The 16,709-nt window shown below is 46.3% G+C and overlaps 8 protein-coding genes across 8 annotated transcripts; 1 reads left to right on the top strand and 7 right to left on the bottom strand.

Annotated features, from left to right (window-relative positions):
- Positions 1 to 644: 644 nt before the first annotated feature.
- N7518_009576 (flavin-containing monooxygenase) lies at positions 645 to 2,911 on the bottom strand (the record flags this gene model as incomplete). Its single annotated transcript, XM_057190502.1, has 11 exons — positions 645 to 1,034; positions 1,093 to 1,194; positions 1,249 to 1,297; positions 1,350 to 1,479; positions 1,533 to 1,569; positions 1,618 to 1,985; positions 2,040 to 2,186; positions 2,236 to 2,328; positions 2,378 to 2,580; positions 2,672 to 2,707; positions 2,760 to 2,911. The coding sequence occupies 11 exons, from the start codon at positions 2,909 to 2,911 to the stop codon at positions 645 to 647; spliced, it is 1,707 nt and encodes a 568-aa protein (XP_057038158.1).
- Positions 2,912 to 3,462: 551 nt separating this feature from the next.
- Positions 3,463 to 5,154, top strand: N7518_009575 (FAD-binding oxidoreductase; the record flags this gene model as incomplete). The annotated part of the gene is made up of 5 exons (XM_057190501.1): positions 3,463 to 3,705; positions 3,761 to 3,977; positions 4,031 to 4,413; positions 4,465 to 4,841; positions 4,905 to 5,154. 5 exons carry the CDS (start codon positions 3,463 to 3,465, stop codon positions 5,152 to 5,154), a joined length of 1,470 nt encoding a protein of 489 aa, XP_057038157.1.
- An 854-nt stretch (positions 5,155 to 6,008) lies between these two features.
- On the bottom strand, positions 6,009 to 6,658 carry N7518_009574 (cupin domain-containing protein; the record flags this gene model as incomplete). Its single annotated transcript, XM_057190500.1, has 2 exons — positions 6,009 to 6,350; positions 6,410 to 6,658. 2 exons carry the CDS (start codon positions 6,656 to 6,658, stop codon positions 6,009 to 6,011), a joined length of 591 nt encoding a protein of 196 aa, XP_057038156.1.
- A 159-nt stretch (positions 6,659 to 6,817) lies between these two features.
- Positions 6,818 to 7,750, bottom strand: N7518_009573 (SDR family NAD(P)-dependent oxidoreductase; the record flags this gene model as incomplete). Its single annotated transcript, XM_057190499.1, has 3 exons — positions 6,818 to 7,074; positions 7,131 to 7,410; positions 7,466 to 7,750. 3 exons carry the CDS (start codon positions 7,748 to 7,750, stop codon positions 6,818 to 6,820), a joined length of 822 nt encoding a protein of 273 aa, XP_057038155.1.
- Positions 7,751 to 7,960: 210 nt separating this feature from the next.
- Positions 7,961 to 9,119, bottom strand: N7518_009572 (bZIP transcription factor; the record flags this gene model as incomplete). Its single annotated transcript, XM_057190498.1, has 2 exons — positions 7,961 to 8,943; positions 8,999 to 9,119. The coding sequence occupies 2 exons, from the start codon at positions 9,117 to 9,119 to the stop codon at positions 7,961 to 7,963; spliced, it is 1,104 nt and encodes a 367-aa protein (XP_057038154.1).
- Positions 9,120 to 11,491: 2,372 nt separating this feature from the next.
- Positions 11,492 to 13,014, bottom strand: N7518_009571 (transcriptional regulator family TF; the record flags this gene model as incomplete). Its single annotated transcript, XM_057190497.1, has 2 exons — positions 11,492 to 12,466; positions 12,523 to 13,014. The coding sequence occupies 2 exons, from the start codon at positions 13,012 to 13,014 to the stop codon at positions 11,492 to 11,494; spliced, it is 1,467 nt and encodes a 488-aa protein (XP_057038153.1).
- Positions 13,015 to 13,346: 332 nt separating this feature from the next.
- On the bottom strand, positions 13,347 to 14,396 carry N7518_009570 (uncharacterized protein; the record flags this gene model as incomplete). The annotated part of the gene is made up of 1 exon (XM_057190496.1): positions 13,347 to 14,396. The coding sequence occupies one exon, from the start codon at positions 14,394 to 14,396 to the stop codon at positions 13,347 to 13,349; it is 1,050 nt and encodes a 349-aa protein (XP_057038152.1).
- A 1,551-nt stretch (positions 14,397 to 15,947) lies between these two features.
- Positions 15,948 to 16,709, bottom strand: N7518_009569 (SDR family NAD(P)-dependent oxidoreductase; the record flags this gene model as incomplete). Its single annotated transcript, XM_057190495.1, has 1 exon — positions 15,948 to 16,709. One exon carries the CDS (start codon positions 16,707 to 16,709, stop codon positions 15,948 to 15,950), a length of 762 nt encoding a protein of 253 aa, XP_057038151.1.

Genomic DNA, 16,709 nt, shown 5'->3' with positions numbered 1-16,709 from the left:
CTCTTTGTGTTGATAGTAACATAAACCAGCTCCTAAACTTGCCAGTTGACACATCAACATATACGAACAACACGTGACCGACCAAATCAAATCAATCAAACCCAGTAGAACACAGTAAGATGTGAAGGGGCAGACGGCCAAAGGTCAAATGGATGATTTTGCAGGATTGAGGCCTGGATTCTCCTGGATTCTGCCTTATTTTAGACTGGCATACATCACATGACAGAGGGCTTGATCCGCAAAGTTTCAAAAACAATGAAGCTATTCCCACCATAAATCTCCGTATGCACCCATTTCTAGGCGCTGAAGCTGTTGCGACCGTACAACTGATTTGTGGGGTCGGAATAGCTTCAATTCAATGGTTTATGCAGTTGGAGACGGTTCTCAACGCTAGGAATTCGAAGAAACTGATGGTTTGTATGGTGGGAATAGCTTCAATTTACAGTACACGGGATAGAGCGGTGTCAAAAGCGGTCTATAATTCAGGCATATTCGGGCATAAACCCTGCAAAATCCAGCATCTCACCGCTCTGCCCCTTCGCAGACCATAACAAAAACCAAGATTTCTATTTAAGGCCTAGGGGCCATATCCCAGTCTGACACAATCGAATAAAAATGGATAGCATTTGAATATGACGGATAAGTTACTCTAATGACCACGCCTCATCCCGAATTCGCATGAATGGCGCCATATCAACATCTTGACCCTGTTCCCTCTTCAGCTCCAACGCAGTCCGTCCGTCCCCAAGATACGACCACATATTTTCATCCAGGTATTTGATCTCGTAATCCTCAAAACGAGGTGTCTTGAGCGTCTTGAGCATGTGAAGCATACTTCCAGACCATAGCTGGATTCTGTTGTTATACTTCATCCATGACTCACACGATTCAGCCCATACTGAATGCTCATCGTGCCAAGTGTCTACATGGCGTCGCCATTGTGTCGTTACACTTTGCTTGGGTGTCAAAGAGTGCAAATTCTCGTTGCTGATCTTGGCGGCGCACTGAAGCGCATATTCGACTTGGGCTTCGTGCTGTTGGAGAGAGTCAGCTAAGCGTTTCACCAGAGTCGAGCTCGAGAGGGATTCATACAGTAATCAAAACGGAACCCTGGGCCCAGTTTCCCGTCGGTCCACCAATGAAGAAAAAGTTGGGGAAGTTTGGTGTGCTCATGCTGAGATAGATGTTGGGGGACTTTTCCAGTTAGCTTCCTTTCTCTATTCTCTATATCTGTAGGTGGGGTATTACTTTTGCCCATTCTTCGCGCATAGTTTGTCCATTCTTGCCGGTCACGGTACTGGATATGTTAGAGTCATATGCCATACCCAGTGGAAACAAAAGAAACTCACAAGTGAGGTGCGAAAGCAACATCAAAACCAGTGGCACAGATGATCAAGTCGAATTCGTGCTCAACTCCTTCTTTTGTTTCGATTCCCTTTTCAGTAAACCGGGTGATTCCACTCTTGATGACTCGGACGTCTTGATTGTCAGCCTTTTGCAAAACGACCCACACATTCAAGAAATGAACTTACTGTCTTCTGTCAATGCTTCCAAGAAGCCATCGCCGGGCTGCTATGTCAGCTCACCTACTTTCAAAAGATATTGGTAAGAACTTACAGTGGGCCTACGACATCCAGGCGAAAAGTCAGGCGTGAATAGCTTGGCCAGGTCCTGCCGGTCTGGTCCAACACGTGCCTTGATCATCTGGGCGATCATCTCGGTTGTCATATCATGCATGGGATGATCGCGTAGGAAGATTGGGAATCGCTCTTGCATGACTCCATCGACAGATTTGCGATATTGCAAAAAGCGAGCAGGATCGTTACGGAATACTTCTTTCTCAGCCTCGGTATAGAAATGGCTTCCAGCCGGTGCGGGCGGAGCTGACTTCTCAGGTTCATCGGGAAACAAGCGCAGATCTTGGAATGCCGCTGGGGGAACAATCCATTGCGTAGAACGTACAAACACTGAAAGTGATTTGACGTCTAATGGTGGGAGTCAGCAGAAGGTTATATCAGAGGGAGGCATAGGAGCGATACCCTTGACAATTTGAGGAATGATTTGAATCCCAGATGAACCAGTTCCAATGACTGCTACTCGTTTATCCTTCCAGTCAATAGAGGAGTTCCAGTTGGCTGTGTGCGTAACGATGCCACGATAGTTGTCGATGCCGTCAATTTTAGGCCCTAGAAGGATTAGCACCAGATCATAGATGCAGTCGAAACATGAACATACATTTCCATTTATTCAATGGCCCAGAACCATTCACTAGGACATGGCATCGATCCGTAAAGCGAGAGCCGTCTTTGCGCTGCAGCTCTAGTTGCCCTACATCAATTAGTTATCCGTGATTATATTTGATGGTAGGAAGACAAACATTCGCCATCATCTTCGCACCAAGTAGCCTCGACTACCTCCGTTTCGAATCGAATAAAATTGTATAGACTATACTTCTTGGCAAAGTTGACAAAATATTGCTGGATTTCCGGTCCTCTGGCATAATATCCACTCCACTCCGGATTGGGTTCGAAGGTGAAGGCATATGAATGAGACGGAACATCACAACCCACTCCTGGATATCTAACGCATTGATGATTTAAGTTAGGACTTGTTTAATGGAGTTTGTTTAACAGGGGAAAATAGAGGGAAAGAAGGTGGAAATAAAACGAACTTGTTTTCAAACCAGGTTCCTCCTACTTCGGTGTTTCTACAAAAGTGTCAATAGCAGATACATCAAGTCTAGCAAGACGGTTCCTTACTTTTCGTAAACTGTCAGTTCATAGTTGGATAGCATATTCTTTGCCTTGTAAGCCATCATCAAACCGGCTGCACCAGCGCCAACGTGGACCACTTTGAGCCGCCGTGGCTCCGAGTGGCACTTTTCGGCATAGTTGTTCGATATGGAACCCATGATGAATAATTGGGTGATCAAAATTTGCATGCGCTCGGCCAAAATATTTATATTGAGTCTTTTGGGTCGGGTTCTGACTGTCTGACATGAAGCATCATACATTCTGACCTGACATGCATCTTTAGCGTCTAGCCGAAATTAGCTAACGTTCCATGTGGTCAGATCTCAGCCTCCATCTAGGAACTCCTGTTTGCATTGGGATCTACGACATGCAGGTCTCCGGATGAAAACCAATGAATGATTGATACAGGGAGAAGGAAAAAAGAAGATGCAGAAGCTAAGCTAAGCTACTGAAAATGGCTGCTACACCTGAAAGCGGAGTAAATGGCTTACTTCCTCAACAGCTTATTGTCATCTATAGATGAGCATGGAATCGAAGGGGTCATGCCTCGTAAACTGATGGCACGATTCAGCTGTCCTGACATTTTGGCCCCCATCAGTGTCAACCTTTGAAATATAAATACCATACTGAATCATCGCCCATTGAACAAACAGAATATTATTCATAACATTCAATCTGAACACTCAAAAGTTAAAGCTTGGTGATCAACATGCATATGCAAGGAACTATGGCTGCATCTCCCCTGCTCTTCCTGTTTGGGGTTCTCTCCTTCGTCTATCTAGCAGCCGCTTCAAACATCTCATCTCTCGTGTCCACCCTTTCTTCCTCCTCCCAGATTTACTACCCCAGCGATGCCGACTGGGCTGACACCATCCAGCGATGGACCGCGTGGGATGAGCCCACCTTCTCTGTGGCCATTAAGCCTGCCTCTGTTGCTGATCTCCAGTCTGTTGTACGTTTTGCCTCTATCCTTATTCTTTTTCCTATCTGACCATGAAATAACACAGGTCAAATACGCTTCCAAGTATAACATCCCTTTTTTGGCCAGTGGTGGAGGCCATGGATATAGTACCTCTTTCGGAGGTCTTCAGAACGGTCTGAAGATTGACCTAAGCCTGTTTAACAGCGTCAGTATCGACAAAACTGCAAGCACAATGACTATCGGTGGTTCTGTTAAGTTCTCTCAAGTCATGGGACCTCTCTTCGAGGCTGGAAAGGAGATTCGTAAGTATCTAGTCTATGATCTGGGTGCGCATTCTTCTCTAACACTTTAATAGAAACCGGCTCTTGTCCTTGCGTGGGAATGGTAGGTGCTACTCTCGGCGGTGGTGTTGGCAGATACCAAGGCCTTCACGGTCTCATACTCGATGCTTTGAAGTCAGTCCAGCTGGTCACCGCTGCTGGCGATCTTATCACCGTCTCTGCCACGCAGAACGAAGACCTATTCTGGGGAATTCGTGGCGCTGGATTTAACTATGGAATTGTTACCTCGGCTACATACAACGTCCACGATCTCACAAACGAAGGCAATGTGCTCAACGCCGACTTCATGTTCCCTGCTAGCCTCAACGAAACGTATTTCAACATCTTGGCTAGTTATGGAACTTTGCCCGCCGGTCTGTCCTTGTATACCTTGGTCATGAATTATCCTTCCGTGGGAGTAAGTTCTCTCAACTTAGATACTATCAGCAGCCTGGCTCATTTTATTTAGCCCGTTATCCTCCTGAATGCTGTCTACCCCGGAGCCGAGCAAGAAGGACTCGATCTTCTTGCCCCCTTCCTCAACCTGACCTCTATTCAACGCAACATCACCATGATTAAGTGGGATGCCGTCGATGACGATGCCGGCTTCGGTCTAGCCACGGCTTTCTGTGTCAATGGCGAGAAGCACGATATGTGGTCCCTCGGTGTACGCTCCATCGACGCAGCAACACACATCGATTACTTCAGCAAGCTCGTTCAGTTCTGGGAAGACTATCCCTCTGCGTCAGGAACCACCTGGCAGGTGGAGTATTTCCCCATCCAAGCTGTCACTGCTGTTGCAGATGACTCCACTGCGTATCCTCATCGCGAGATCAGTGCCCATGAGTAAGCCTCCTCTCTTTCATTATGTATCCGTGTGATTTTGGATACCCATTTAACACTTATTAGAATGTTTTCCTTTAACATTACCGACTCCTCCCTCGGCGATAAGATAGACGACTTTGCCATTGCTGCCCTGGAGTCTTTCAACGCGACCAGTGGCTTTGATGGTGATATGCATATCTACGTCAGCTACGCCCACGGCACCGAGGGATTGGATCCCATGTATGGCGCAGAGAAGCTGCCTACGTTGCTGAACCTGAAGAAGAAGTGGGACCCCAAGGGCTTGTTCAGCTATAACAATGGATTGCCCAACTGATGAACGTTGTGTTTGATAATTGAGTGCAGAGAATGATTTGTATTCTATTCTAGGATATTTTGCCATTTACTGAAATATGTTATTATACGTTCTACTGACCATATTTCCTCTCTCTGATCATCTGATCTGCCGCTACAAAGCAATGTAAATTAATTCTACCACTACTAATAATAGAGATAATTTCATGCTAAAACCGGCCCTTAATTACTATAGAGTAAAGCTTACCAAATTGATTAAATGCGACCAGTAACTCATTCTATTTGTGGCGCAATTATACAAAGAAGCTCAAGTCAGGATGAAAATTCTTGTACTATCATTCTGACAAATTACCGATCGCATTTAATCAATCAGATATAGCTATTTAATGACTTTTTAGAATTAAACTATGTCTGTTATTGGTGTTGGTAGAATTAATTTACATTGATTGATAGATGAGGTGATCACTGAATAGCTTCATAACTATTCACGGATTATTAGGTAATCTCCATGTAAAACCTTTGACCCTCGTACAAATCAGGTGACAATATAAAAGTGGATGGTATTCAATTGTAAAATAAAAAAAATGAAATGCATTGTAGCTTCACTTCCCTTGGAGAGATTCTTATTCTAATTGTTTATTCTGTCTGCTACTTGCCCACCCATGACTAGGGGAATTCCCCGAACTATATTTTTCAAACTAAAGCTGATTATTATCATCAACTCGGCTAGGTTTAAGATGTTCATAGTAAATTTGGACGTTATTCTCATTTCCAAGATGTGCTTCGATTCATTTTCACTGCTTAAGTTTACGTGGAAGTGCGTATAAATATATCTTTCCCATTCAGTATCAAGTATGATAGGCAGTAACACCCCAATCATGCACTTCTTCCTTCGTATTCCTTCTCCAACTCACCCAAAAATCCCTCAATCTTCTTTCCCTGAACCAGGACCTCCTTACAGTCAAGCAAGACATACAACATCCGCCCAGCCTGTGTCTCTCCAGCAGTGATATTCTTCCACTTGTGCGCCGTTGCCCGCTGCACACTAATGTCACCCTGCTTCATGATGCGTGTCTCGCCGGAGTCCAAGGTCAACTCGAATTCACCATCCATCACAATGCCATAATCGATTGACATGGCCCGATGCATGGGCGACTCCACTCCAGGACCAAAATCGATCATACGTACGACCGTGCCGTTGGTGATATGGAGACCGGGCTTTGTTTTGGTTAGGTTTGCATTCATATGAAGATGTGTTGAGGCTTGGTTGGGCTGACCTCGTTCTCCTTGGCATATTTGATGTCTTTGTCCTCATTGAGGTCGACGGGGTTCTCATGGGTGGAGTAGATAATATTGGCAACGGCCTGGTTCTCACCCATGACACGGTGGTGGTCGCCATTGTCGGTGACGAGGAAGTGACCTTTGCCGTCTTCTTCTTTGTTGCCCGTAATGAGACGTTGAGTCGCGCGCAGACCTGGGGCTGGGAAGCCGTCGGTGATGAAGTTGATGGCGGCAGTGGTAGTCATGGTGAATGTTTGTGTAATGGGATGTTTGATGTGTTGAGTGAATTTAAAAAGTAAGGAGATAGCAGTCTTATATATTTAGAAGTGTATGTCTTTATAATATCTGGTACCTGAATCTGACACTCCCATCTGACATTATCTGACAATGACATCGGGGAACGCTCAAGCATGACTTGTCAGAGTAGTTCCCCCATCAACAATCCAGCTACTACCCGTGACATAACTCGCTTTGGGGCTACATAGGAACAAGATCAAATCGGTTATCTCGTCCACGTGTGCAATCCTTCCCATTGGCACGGCCTTTGCAATCAGCGCCTTCAATTCCGGATTCCCCTGCACGGCGCGGTCCACCATAGGCGTATCAACCCACGAGGGACACAGACAGTTGACACGGATATTGTACTGCGCGTTATCCAATGCTTTTCTTTTGTTAGCACTTTTCTCTTTCTGTCCATTGTAATCACATTAGACGTACCGGCGTTTCGAGTCAATCCAAGAACGGCATGTTTAGATGTGGTATACTGTGTCAATAAAGGCGTCGCCACGAACGATGAACAAGACGCCATATTGAGAATAACACCCCGAGTAGAACCCCGATCGGGATTTGTCGAGTTCACAGGCTTCAGCTCTTGCTCTTTCATGGCGCGAGACACAACCTTGGTGAGAAGGAAAGTTCCTTTGACGTTCACGTCGAGGAAGCGGTTAAATTCCGACAGGGATGCTTCAGCAATCTCCGCTGCGACTTGAACGCCAATCTACATAGAGGTATCAGAAAATCAAGTAGCAAGAAGATGGAGAGAAAGCTCATACTCCAGCCGAATTCACCATGTAATCAATTCTTCCAAACGCCTGTTTCGTCTCTGCTACCACGGATTCCACGTGCTCCTCATTGCTCACATCGAGGGTCAACACTAGTGCTCGATATGCCGGGTGTGTTGCCAATTTCTTGCTTTCTTCGGCTGCCTTCTCGGCGCTCTCCCGGTTTAAATCGGCAAAGACAACGCCAGCAGCTCCTTCAAAAGCAAAGGCCAACGCGCAGGCTCGGCCTATTCCGCTCCCTGAACCGGTAACGAGAGCAAATCCGTTGATACTCATTGTGCTTGTGGAAAAGATGACGATGGTGAGATTTTAGATGCGGTTATGCTAAAGTTAAATATGTCCGTTGGAATTGGTGGTATCAGATGTTTCAAGTCAGCCTCAAGCCACCTGCAGTCAGGGTCAGACAGTAATAATTCTAATTGGTTAACATTCGTAAGAGGGGAACATTCTATGTACAATGCGTGTAGTTGATAGAGGGAGAACCATCTACTCGGAATAAGTTGGCTTTTGGGGTCGCTCATGTCCGGAATAGATTATGATGTACTTTGGTTCGCCCTCTACCTCTCTTTCTTGCCCTTCCATTTCCAAATCAACCGATGAACTATGCCGTGTACTTTGCTCCCAAGATGTAGGCAACTCATATTCGATCCGCACATTTGGCTGTTCAGCCAACTCAGCCAATGCCGGATTATGTTGAATCAACATCTCCACTAGTTCCTGCTGGCTTGGCCGAGGGGCTTCCCGCACGGCCACATGGCAGCCACAATTGCTGCATTCTACCACATCTTCTTGGGAAGACTGATAAGGACTATCCTCGGTTGTAGTGGTGGTGGTGCATTTCTTCCATGGACGAAACAATTGCTTTCGTGTCGTGCCATTGCTTCTAGAAGATCCCATTTCAAAGCCGCGGGATAGCATTCGGGTACTCCATTTGACTGGGCAGCCCCTTGATGACATAGATTCGTTAGATGTATCCAAGGAAGAAGACGCCGCGTAGCTGGATCGGGGAGTGTGTGGCCTGGAGTTATCGATGTGGATTAAAACATTGCCATTTTTAAATTCCCTGGGATGCAAAGACTGGGGAGAGACCAATGTATCCATTGGGAGGATTGCCGGATCCAAGGCGATCTGATCATCATCGGATGTGAGATCAAATGGTAGAGAGTCGAAGTCGAAGTCGCCGAGTTCTGCATCTGTCGTCTGCGATGGTGTGGTAAGTGATGTCTCGTCTGGGCTCCACGGAATGGTGCCCTCGAAAAGAGTATTCACGTCTAAATTTGTCATGTCGAAGTTTGCCTGCCATTCGAGGTCGATGGGAGGATACAAAGCGTCCATGGGATCCGGAAATGTTTCTCCAATTGAGTTGCCCGCGGTATTTGCTGCAGACAAATCAGGGCTACTATCTATGGGAGGCGTTAAAGCCACGATGTTGAAGGGGATTGGCTGGTTTTGTAGCTTCCTCTTGGCTCCTGTAATTGAGTTAGTGGATGGATACAGTCTGGCCCAGGAAAGAGAAAAACATACGAAGCTTGCGTTGTGAGATACGATTTTGGATGCGTTTGCGCAAAGCTGGCTCGGATATTTGACTCCAGTCCTCTTTATCGATCATTTTATCAATTTCATCAGTTGAAGCCATTTTAGCCATTGTTGAGTGATAGAGATGAGTGATAATCAAGATAGTAATCAACGCGTGCGAGAAGTAGATAGAAAATGACAATTGTTGAATAACATTGCCATTTATACTCCGTACTGGATAAGCATTCTTCAGATAGATTATCGTATGTGAACTTGCAGGAGTATAACCCCTGGTGCCGTTCCAACCTACAACACTGCCTCGTGTTTTCTACGAGCTAAACCTCGACGGGAGCGGATCTATGCAGTCAGCATTGAAAAAAGATGTCAGCATATCAAAGGCGTCAGCATTGATCAAAGGTACCATGCAGGAGAGACGGTAGTATTACTGCGTTTCTAATCATCTCAAGAATAGTTACGGTTGTTGTGCTATTGTAATACTGCATTTTTATATAGTATTTTAGAGTAAGATACCTTAAAATACCCGCACCGATAGTGGACGAGTCATACAAAATGAGGTGTATTGTTATAATACAAAAGGTAACGTATTCGGTAACCGAGCTGGACACGCAAGACCCCCAAAGCACCATAGTAAATGTGATGAATCACAACTTGATATCTGTAGTCTATCCCTATTTTTACTTCTAGGCTGATACTATTCAGGTAATATATACCATCTTTATTGGTTAAGATATATATTCTAGCTTTTGGCAACGGAATTATCGGTAATTTTTGAAATGACCATAATACGGCGTCGTACTTTCTTTGAAATTGACATATAGTACTAATAAGCCTTATCAATAGCTATCGGCAAATAGAGAAATAAAGAAAAATCTTGGTTGTTGGGATACTGAGTCGCTGAGGTTTCTGGACGATCGCGGTCATGCATGTGGCGGACGAGGCTCCACAACCACACCACTCAGCGAGAGGTATCTGGCCGGCCCCAACCAACGGGACCCTATGAGAGAATTTATTGGTCGACTAAACTACGGAGTACTCCGTAGGATGTGGTCAAGCTGAAGAAACCGGACCGGTAGCAAATGGGAGTTGAGAATACACATCAGCCCCGCGGGGTGCCGTACGACATCCTACCCAACGGACCGTCGGGTTGGTCCGATCCGTCATCAATAGTCGGGTACGGGTTGCCTCGGGCTTAACTAATCGGTGGATGAATGGAGGAGATGGAGCCTCAGCAAACGAAGTGAATCGAGGCGCCCTGCGGCCTCTTTCCCTCCGTTTGGAGGTTGACAGCCGGAGAAGGCAGATATAGATAGTAGCTAGTCCTAAGCTTCTCTCTTCATCAATAAGATTCCGAATTGACGTCGCACCTACTGCCATCCAACTAATTTCAGTAGCTCGGCAACCGTCAGTCATAAGTGTAGAATATATCGCATTTACTATGATGTTTTAGGTGTCCAGCTCGCTTACGTGTATCCACGCTATTGGGATGTTTTCGTTACGGATAAAGGCCGAGATGCTTCTTTTGTTATTTGTCAAGAATGGGATATGGCCCCTCTAGGCCCTAAACAAGAACCTTGGTTTTTGTTATGGTCTAGTGGTAAATTACGCTGTACGAAATTCAACATTATTTTATCTGTACTATTAGCCGGCATACGGAGTAACACGAGGACAGATCCACAAGCAAAAATTCTCCGATATCCATCTTTCCGCCCTCATACCTTTCTAGGTATATGGTTGGGATGGTGAGACGGCTACCCCGTGGATTTTCGCTTGGTATTGATGTAACGGTTCGATTTCTAATCAAGTCCAAAGCAGATCGGGATCTCTGATAATAAAGATGTATTTTTAGTATATGGAAAACGGTCCAGCCGGGTCTTGTGGAGGGCCATTTTTATGGCTTCTGGTAAAATGAGGGGTTGGTACTCTATTAATTCACGCGAGAAAGCGCACTAGTAGATCTTGATTCTTCACGGGTTGTATATGATCAAATAATCATTTCCATAGAGTGCTTCGCATGAATCATGATTTCTTACTTCTAGTACCCATAAATCAAACGTACCATGCGTAATGCGTACAACATACACGCACGTGGCACTATGCGTCCGCTTCGTCCGAATCCGGTCTAGTTATCATGTAAGGGAGGCTGAGATTGGCTATATTCACGATGATGATGATAGAAATGAGCTCGAAAATGGGGCGAAAACAACGCAAAAATTGGTTGGAAAGAATTGAATATCTTTTTTGGCCAAGTGCTACAAAATCGAAAGTTCTCGGAGTGAGTTTGGTTTGTTATTTGTTTAGGGGACCAGAAGTGGGCAGAAATTATGGCAGAGATTATGGTGGTACCTAATTAGGAAGGAGGTACTGGAAGTTCAGGCAGGGGGGTTGAATGTCATTCAAGGGGGAGGTTGCATTATCAATCCCTTTGTTAATATAGTAAAACGTCACATCATCACTCAAAACAAACCGTCAAATCATATAAAATCAGTATGAAAAATACTCTTCCCGCATGGTAGAAAACACTTCCCAGATCTGTGCCGAGCAATTCCCCCTTAATCGTCGGGCGATTTCATCTACCAATCTAATAACGCGACCTTCCAGAAACCATTCTCCTCTCAGTGGCTGTAGAAGAATAGCATAGTATGACAATAGCAGTAAAGCACCCGGGTTGTTCTGTTTCAATAAAGACAGGTAGTCAGGCGAAACGCGCATTGGCCATGAATTAAGAGCATCCCAAATACTCGGCGAGGGTCCGCAATTCTTGATAAATGCAAACGCGACTGCCAATTTGACGGCCGAGTCGCGGTATATAGAGCTTTCAGCGGAGTTGGATTCACGGTCCGGTATGACGGAGAGTAGAGTAATTAGAAGCGGGTCGTTGGGGTCGGCAGTGATGCCGAGATCCTCTCGCCAAAGGGTCGTAAAAGGTGCCAAGGGACCAGCACTGAGTTCCGTCCAGACGGGACAGAGCATGGAGCAACCGTTACGCAGTATCTCGATCCAGTTCGATGAGGGCGCGTCTTCTGGGTTATCATCATTGCTAAGAAACAATGGTTCGTCGTTGGATTGGGAGCCTAGGGTGTAGACGACGAGGAAGAATGCAAAAGCCAGCACGGCCTGGCTATTATTACTATCCACGTGCATAGTTGCCCATCGGAATGCAGGGGCTGCCTGATTTTGGTGTCGGATTGACTGGATCGTGTAATATACTCGATTGGGTGGGTCGATAAAAGCAAGGTGGAGGGCGGAACAGGAGAGAATTCCATGAAGTAGGAAGGGGAATTGCGTGCCTAGCTGGGGAACAATGATTCGAAATGCATCATCTGTCTCCGGGCCGCATGTGAGGATTTTGTAGGTATGGTTTTGGTAATGATCGAGTAATCCTACGTCGGTTGTGATCAACGGTTGCAAGGGACTTGATTCTCCGTGATTCGATCTTGAAGCTGGAGTTGTCACAGCCTAGAGGAATAAATTAGTTGGATTGATAGTGGCTGGTGGTCATTATCTTTACTTACGGTACTCGTTAGCCCATCGGAACTGGCAGATGATGACGACGAGATCAACAACGCTGGGTTGGTGAAGTAGCGGAAGGCATTTCCTCGGAAAAAGCTCTGTAGTGGCACTGGATCCCAGAAACCTCCGTTATCAGAGGCTGCGATATGGTGAACAGTCATCCAGTGCTGCTTCATGCGCTTGATTGTAACGCAAAGATGAGCACAGCGAGCAAAGGAACAGGCTAGCCCGTTTTGTACGGGCAGTAAAGGCACTGGGAACTGGGTTTCATCGGGCAAAACGACATCATTAGGTTGGGTCAGTTCAAATCTAGAGGCGTAGTCGATGAATGCTCGACGCGATGAATGATGAAGATGGTGGATTTCCTTAAGATGGCGAGCGACTGCACCAGGCTGGATAGCGTAGCTGCAACGTCGGCAGATCAATACCCGATATGTAGGCAGATAATGTAAAAGCTCGGGTGGAGTGAGCCCATCCACTGATTTTAAAGTCATGATGATGATTGCCTATGAAGAGAAACAATCCGCAAAGATATTCTTCGAGTCATTTCAGGGGGCCAAAATCATAACGAGTTAGCTTCTCGCGCTGTTCCAAATGACAGTGAATCACGATACGTTGATCTAGGCGGGATTGGGAATGTTAGTCAGCATCTGACCAGGTGGATCCGTTTACGGCAGCCCAAGTGAATGCGACAGCTTTCTCATTTAGAATTATAGGAGACTACCTAGGTAAGCACAAAAGACAAGAAGAATTGACCAAGGACAGCACATAACGCAATATTACGCAAAAGAATCAAAAATCAAGAACCCAAACGTCTTCCAAGAACTTAAATCTGCGACAACACCTTGTCAATGTCAACCACAGGGGCCAACTCGGAGATTGTCTCCTTCCACACCTGTGCCTGGATGATTCTGCCAGAATCACTGTCTCCATACCCTGCAAACGGAGCCTGCTTGTTGTCACTCAGGTACTTACCATTAGAGGCATCGCCAGCCAACACCGATGAGTGAACCAGGGTACGAGCGCCCATGGAGACAGAACGACCTATAACTCTCTTCATACCAGCAAGAACTTTCCCAAAGGCACCCTCAGCCGTGCGGTGCAACTCAGAGCCATAACAGAAACCAGGGTTGACCAAGTTAAGAATGGCGCCCGTGGAGCGCTTGGCGCTGGATCGGTTGCGGAACAACTCAAGGAAGAAGAGCTGGTAGAGCAACTTGGAGGTATAGTAACGATCTCCCATGTCGAAATTGGCCTTGTCATCCAAGACTTGGATAAGGGGTAGTCCCTGCTTGATAGATACCTGAGCCTCGTGGAACTTAGCCCAGGCGGCTGTCTCACTGCCGACGATGGAAATCACAGGGCGAGCGCGGTTGAGGTTGTTGGCAGCCTGTTGATCAAGTACGGGTAATAATAGCAGCGTCAGGAGAGCCGTGCTTAGCCAATTGATTTGGATGCTTGACTCGTGCGAGGTGGGTTGGTTGATGGTGAAGTTGAAGTTGGCAACACCGGCGTTGAGAAGAGCAAAGTCGACCTGAATGTCGGACTTCTTGAGGCGCTCGACAAAGGCGATGGTACTGGCATAGCTGCCTAGGTCCAGCTCCCAGACCTCGACCACGGGGGGTTTGACCGAGGCGGGAAGCGAGGCGAGAAGGGAGTTTCGGGCAGCTTCTCCTTTAGAGATGCTACGGACGGCTAAAATCAAATGGGAGAGTCCAAGGCCGAGAAACTGGGCGGAAGCTTGATAGCCCAAGCCAGTATTAGAGCCTGTCACGATACCTGCCTTACCGCGAAGGGAGGTGGTGGATGGGGCTTTGGAAGGGCAGACCAAGAACTGGCGATAGAGGAAGCCTGGGTAAGAGTTATAGAAAGGCATTTTCTAGGAGGTTGGAAGGGGAGGAATATGATGAGAATTGAATCGAAAGGCGTCGCAATGCAGGGTATAAATACTTTCCTCCTTCATTTTCTACTTGTTGTACTTGCAACGTTGTCCTAGATGCCTACATGGATAGATGTGGGGGCAAATCGACGGTGCCGTTCCACGCTGTGATTGGTCAGGAATAATTTACACAGAACGGGAGGTGCCGTTCCCATCTTCGCCATCAGAGCTTGAACCCCGGAGAAGCATCTGACTACTAGTAGTCAGACTGTCATGCTGTCGGAATTAAGATAGTGACGGGTTTAATGGGGTTAATGGGTTTAAGGTGGATGAGTCTGACTCTCCCCTTCTGACCTTTTTTGATGGTTTCAAGTAACCGCTCTAACCCACTGATTCCGTGAGAGATTTTTGAATTGCGAGCTCTCGAAATGGCAGGGGTGTCTCCGGTCCATATACCCATTTGAGCAGAAGTCTAATCTCGTTGTCCGGCCGGGTACGCAAACATATGATAGCGCTCAGGGTTCAGAACCCCTTTGAGGAAGGAGCTGATGCGTTCATGCCCTATTTTAGAACGGTAGAAAAATTAAATTATGTTGTAGTTACCATTGCATATACCTTAATAATCAAAGTATGCATCCATGGAACCTTGGAACCACTGAAGAGAAGTCTGGCCTAAGAGCGACACACCATCCAAGGAGGTCAGCTAGCAAGCGTAGGGTCATACAGACCATAGCAATCATCCTTCTTTCCTGATGGAACAACATCTTGTAAACTCCTTTTCATTCTGTGTGTCGTGTAGGTATTCCTCCTGTACGCTGAGTCCTAACTATCTGACATGAATGACTCGGAGATTTCTTTCTGCCTGAAAGAAAGGGCAACAATCTGATAATTCCGGGTTTTCCCCATTTGGTACTCCGTATTGCTGGCAGAACTACCCGTAGGCGGTAGGGCACAAAGCATGAAGGCGGTGTAAACTTGCAAACGCCAACCACCTCCAAAAACTGAGATGCAAGAATTTGTATGGTGCCAAAAGCTTCATTTAATACATGGATCACTTACATTACACCGTATAAAGCGGTGTAAATTGAAGTGCTAATTAAGGCATTCAAGCATCAAAATACTTCCTACAAGGGGCTATACGTCTGCGTAGACCGGGATTCGTAAACAATACTAGACATGCCACATTGGTGATAGTGATATATCTTTGGCACCCTGTGTGCATGATATCCTGGACATAGGAATCCATCCACACGCCATCCCATAAATCGGTCATTCACATCACACTTAGTATTAAGTCATACCTCAATTTCGGGTTTAATGGCAATACATGAGCCACGAACCAAAAAAACTTCTATTTATATATCCAAATGATGTCTATCTCATTCCTCCATTTTATCACATCTCGTAATCTCGACATTGGTTAGAGCAGTCACAGTCGCTGTAATACCAGATTTCAACTTCTACATGCTCATCTTGGTAGTTAACCCTAATAGAATATGATATGCATTGATCTCATCATTCAACAAGATATATATGTACATAACTCCACTACCAGGCTGTCATACCACCATCGACCCGAATATCTGCAGCGGTTATATATGAGCTCTCATCCGAAGCGAGAAAGCTAGCCACAGCCGCAATCTCCTCTGGCTGCCCAATGCGGCCAATCATGATCTTCTGCGTCAAATCCGATTTCCATTGCGGGTCCTCAAGCAAAGGTGCAGTCTGCAGAGTCTGGATAAGGCCTGGTGAGATTGAATTGGCCCGGATACCATGCGCACGCCCTTCCATGGCGAACTGACGTGTCATGGCAATAACACCACCTTTCGTAGCTGTGTGGGCAATAGCAGGCACTCCACGAATTGCAATCCAGCCGTTGGCAGAGCCAACATTGATGATAGATGCACCGGACTCCTTCAGATGTGGCCATGCAACACGAGTCAACAGGTAGACGAGGCTTAACTCCTGGTCAATTGTTTTGTACCAGTCGTCATCCTTGCCGTCGTCGAGCCAGCTCATGTGGACCATTGCTGCATTATTGTACAGCACATCGATGCGTCCATAGGTTTTGATGGCTAGGTTGACAAGTTGCTCGCAGTTCTCACGTTTTGTGAGATCGCATGGGGACATGGATATCATTTCACCACCTAGCTCTCGTACAGCTTCGATGGTTGCTGCGTCGGTCACAGTGTTGATGTCACAGCCGATGATTTTGGCGCCTTCTTCGGCAAACTTGAGGGCTGCTGCACGTCCCATACTACCACCTGTACCAGTGATAAGGCATATCTTGTTCAACAGACGCGGTGCCAT

This window comes from Penicillium psychrosexuale (assembly GCF_028828465.1).
Source record: "Penicillium psychrosexuale strain IBT 29551 chromosome Unknown utg000005l, whole genome shotgun sequence".
Taxonomy (NCBI): Eukaryota; Fungi; Ascomycota; class Eurotiomycetes; order Eurotiales; family Aspergillaceae; genus Penicillium; species Penicillium psychrosexuale.
The sequence above is the reverse complement of the archived record's forward strand: the minus strand, read 5'-3'. Positions and strand labels throughout refer to the sequence as shown.